This window comes from Ctenocephalides felis, unplaced genomic scaffold (genome assembly GCF_003426905.1).
Source record: "Ctenocephalides felis isolate EL2017-DRISC unplaced genomic scaffold, ASM342690v1 CF-g0.4_SCAFFOLD_02592, whole genome shotgun sequence".
NCBI lineage: Eukaryota > Metazoa > Arthropoda > Insecta > Siphonaptera > Pulicidae > Ctenocephalides > Ctenocephalides felis.
Genome location: NW_020538746.1, coordinates 1 through 4,166, shown reverse-complemented (window position 1 = coordinate 4,166; position 4,166 = coordinate 1). Strand labels below are relative to the sequence as shown.

The window sequence follows — 4,166 nt, the reverse complement described above, 5'->3', positions numbered from 1 at the left end:
CCAAGACGTCAGACAATCATAGAAATATGTAATGAAGAAAAAATCGAGGTAAATGACTGGCATAAAGTTCAGCCGAGAAAACAGAAAAAAAAGGAAGCAAGGGTACATCTGTCAGAACAGGACTCTAACCATAAAATGATAAAAAATCATAGAATTTTTCCAAAACCAAATGCCTTATTAATCCGGCCGACCGAAAAAGTTAATTATTCCGAAATATTACGTCGCATCAAACATGATGTCCCTGATGACAAGGTAAATACGACAGTAGAGAAAATAAACAAAACCAGAAATGGAGACTTGTTGATAACTATTTCTAAGAAAAGTGAGGACAAAGGCCAAGGACTGCAACAGATTATCGCAGGTGTGTTAAAGGATGAGGCCGAAGTTATTTATAAGGGGCACCAAGAAACTATAGAAATAAGGGATATTGATGATGAAACCTCAAAAATTGATATCCAGATAGCACTACAAAAAGCAACCGGGGGAGCCTGCAACACACCAGCAGAAGAAATTAGGCTTCGTAAGGCATATAGAGGTACCCAGATTGCTACTGTAGCTCTTCCAGCGGCAGTTGTACACGATCTGCTCAAAGCAAGTAGCAAAATACGAATTGGATGGGTCAACTGTCAAATTAAAATCATCAAGAAACCAATTCGATGTTTTAAATGCTGGCTATTCGGACATTATGGATCACAGTGCAAGAGCGAAGTGAATCGGACCAATCTATGCTTTAGATGTGGACAAGAAGGTCACAAAATAGCCAACTGTATAAATGCAGCAAAATGTGCACTATGCGCTGAAAATGGAAACTCTGAAAATGTAGCACATCATGCCGGCACTCACAGATGTCCTCTATATAGGGAGGCCATAGAGAAAATAATGAACGCAAAAGCATGAAGATAATACAGCTAAACATGAATCATTGTGAGGCTGCACACGACTTGCTTATGCAGACGGTAAGAGATATGAAAATTGATGTTGCCCTCTTATCAGAACCTTACAAACATCTAACTGATTGGCCATGGGAAACGGACAGTACCACCAAAGCCGTTATTTGGTCCTGTGGCAAGTTTTGTTTCCAAAATGTTGTTAACAATAGCAACGCTGGATTTGTCGCAGCATCATTAGATGGCATACATTTATACAGCTGTTACGCTCCACCTAGTCTTTCTTTGCCAGATTTTGTCGATTTTTTAGATCGTCTTGTGGAGGATGCAAAACGACACCACCCCGTAGCGATAGCCGGTGACTTTAACGCATGGGCGGTAGACTGGGGAAGTAGGAAGACTAATGCAAGAGGTAAAGCACTTTTGGAGGCCTTCAATGCACTTGACGTGGTTTTACTTAATAGTGGTGATAAACCAACCTTTGAAAAGGGCAGTGCAAGCTCAATAATAGACCTTACTTTTGTTAGCAATAGCCTCGTCAGAGGAATTTGCAATTGGGAGGTATTAGATATCTACACTGCTAGTGACCACAATGCAATCATCTGGGAAATATCAACAGATAGAAACATTAGAAGACATGCGAAAATATCTAAAGCCATTGGGTGGAAAATAAAATCTTTTGATGAAAGCGCCATGAGAGTTGCCTTAAATTGCAAACCTATAATTTCAGAACACGCAGATGAGCATACTAGAGAGCTGATGGAGAGAATAACCGAAGCCTGTGATATCAGTATGACTCGTAAACATGGCATAAATCAAAGACAATCTGTGCACTGGTGGACTGAAGAAATCAGCTCTCTTCGTAAAGAGTGCCTAAAGAAAAGAAGGATCTCTCAGCGTGGATATAGTCTCAGTAATTCTGCACAACTGGTAGTGGAATATAAACAAGCACGTAGACAACTAAATAAAGCTATCAAAGATAGTAAAGTTAGGTGCTGGAAAGAACTTTTGGATGAAGTCGAGGATAATCCATGGGGAAGACCTTATAAGACTGTAATGTCTCGCCTCAAAAGCCAGCCAATACCTTCACCAACTTGCCCACGACTATTGAATAAAATAGTAACTACTTTGTTTCCACGACAACCTAATTTGAACTACCAGGTAACACATGTAGAACAGAATAATATTCCACTTATAACATTGCAAGAACTGATGGAAGCTTGTCATCGCGTTGGTAATAGCAAGGCACCGGGATTAGATGGAATTCCTAATATTGCCTTGAAAACATCAATTATGACATCTCCGACAATGTTTCTTAATGCATATAATACATGCCTGAAAGAAGGGGTTTTTCCACGAAAATGGAAACAGCAAAGACTAGTGCTTATTCCCAAAGGAAAAAAACCACCAGATGAACCATCATCCTATCGTCCAATATGCATGCTGGATACAGCGGGTAAAATTTTTGAAAGAATAATTCACCAAAGAATAGATGCAGTAGTTGATCCAATCCTAGCAGACAATCAGTATGGTTTTCGCAAAGGGCGATCAACTATCGATGCTATAAACTTGGTAGTTAATACCGCCAAGGAGGCAATTGCTGGAACCAGATGGAAGGGGGGTTCCAAAAAGTACTGCCTTGTAGCTACATTGGATATAAAAAATGCTTTTAATTCTGCAAACTGGGATTGCATTATGAATGCACTCCGTGACAAGAACGTGCCAGCATACCTATGCAATATAGTCGCAAGCTACTTTACAGACAGAATTCTAATGTACCATTCACGCGATGGTACAGAAGAATATAATATAACAGGAGGTGTGCCGCAGGGCTCTGTTCTAGGCCCTTTGCTGTGGAATATTATGTATGATGGCCTTTTGAGACTAGAGTTTCCAGAATGTGTGAAACTAGTAGCATATGCAGACGATGTTGCCATAGTGGTTGTCTCCAAACAAATTGATGACATCGTAAGCCTATTCGATATTACATTCAGAAAAATTAATCGGTGGATGGGAACAATGAATCTCCAATTAGCACAACAAAAAAGTGAAGCTGTTCTTATCACTAGTAGGAAAAGAATTGAGACCATCAAGCTAAAGATAGGAAATCTTGAGATCACGTCAAAACCTCACATCTGTTACCTTGGCGTAATGCTTGATGCTCGTTTGAATTTCAATCAACAGGTGGAACACGTTAGTGCTAAGGCGTCAATAGTTAGGACGAAACTTGCTCGACTGATGCCTAATATTGGAGGTCCTAAACAAACCAGAAGGATATTACTATCGTCAGTTATTACTTCAGTGCTGACATATGGTATCTCCATATGGGGTGATGCTCTTAAATCTCAAAAATCGAGGAGAATGGCAGGGCCCTTATACCGTCTCAGTGCTATAAGAATTGCTTGCGCATTTCGCACAATATCGGCGGAAGCAGTGTGCGTCATTTCAGGAACTGTGCCTCTCTTAGTCTTAGCAGAGGAAAGACGGACAATTTACCATAGAAGACATCAACAACTGTGTCCTGAAAAGTTAAGATTAGAAGAACGGCAGAACAGCATTGACCGATGGCAGCGACTGTGGGATGTCGCTGTAAAGGGCAGATGGACGCATCGTCTCATTCCTAACATCAAAGTCTGGCTAAGTCGCAAGCACGGCGAAGTAAACTATTATACTACGCAAATGCTATCGGGGCATGGCTGTTTTCGAGCCTACCTACACCGAATTCAAGCACGATAGCTCGCCGGATTGCCCATATTGTTTGGGCGAAATCGAAGATGCTGAGCACGTGTTCTTCGTGTGCCCGCGATTTGGTGCTCTACGGGATGATGTGGAGGAGACATTGAGACGCACAATTACCCCAGGTAATGTTGTTGAAGTGATGCTGACAAGTGAAGCTGCTTGAACGCCATAGACAGATTGCGAGAGACGTTTTAATGGACCTGCGTTCTATAGAGAGAGAAAGGACGAATGGGACTTCGCCCATTTAAAAGATAAGTAAATGTTTATGAATTATAACATTGTTTATAACAAGTTAAGAATTGTAACATTCTAGATCCTCCCCCACGAAGTAATGCCTAGCGGCGGTTTCCGTGGGGACAGAGGCAGGGGCAAAGCGGAGGTTTTAGTCGGTATTATACCAGGGCGGTATCGAGTCCGACATACCCAGACAGAAGACCGGTCTGGGATGCATAAAAGCATTTCCTTCGCTATACAAAAAAAAAAAAAAAAAAACACACACATACATCCATTTTTTCTAAGGTATGCCAAAATGTTCAGAAA

At 41.1% G+C, this 4,166-nt stretch overlaps 1 protein-coding gene across 1 annotated transcript; it reads left to right on the top strand.

The window, feature by feature from the left end:
• Positions 1–914: 914 nt before the first annotated feature.
• On the top strand, positions 915–2,121 carry LOC113381108 (the record flags this gene model as incomplete). Its single annotated transcript, XM_026620087.1, has 2 exons — positions 915–1,549; positions 1,709–2,121. Coding segments are annotated over exons 1-2 (1,048 nt in total), but the record flags the coding sequence as incomplete, so codon positions are not given.
• Between the last annotated feature and the right edge of the window lie 2,045 nt (positions 2,122–4,166).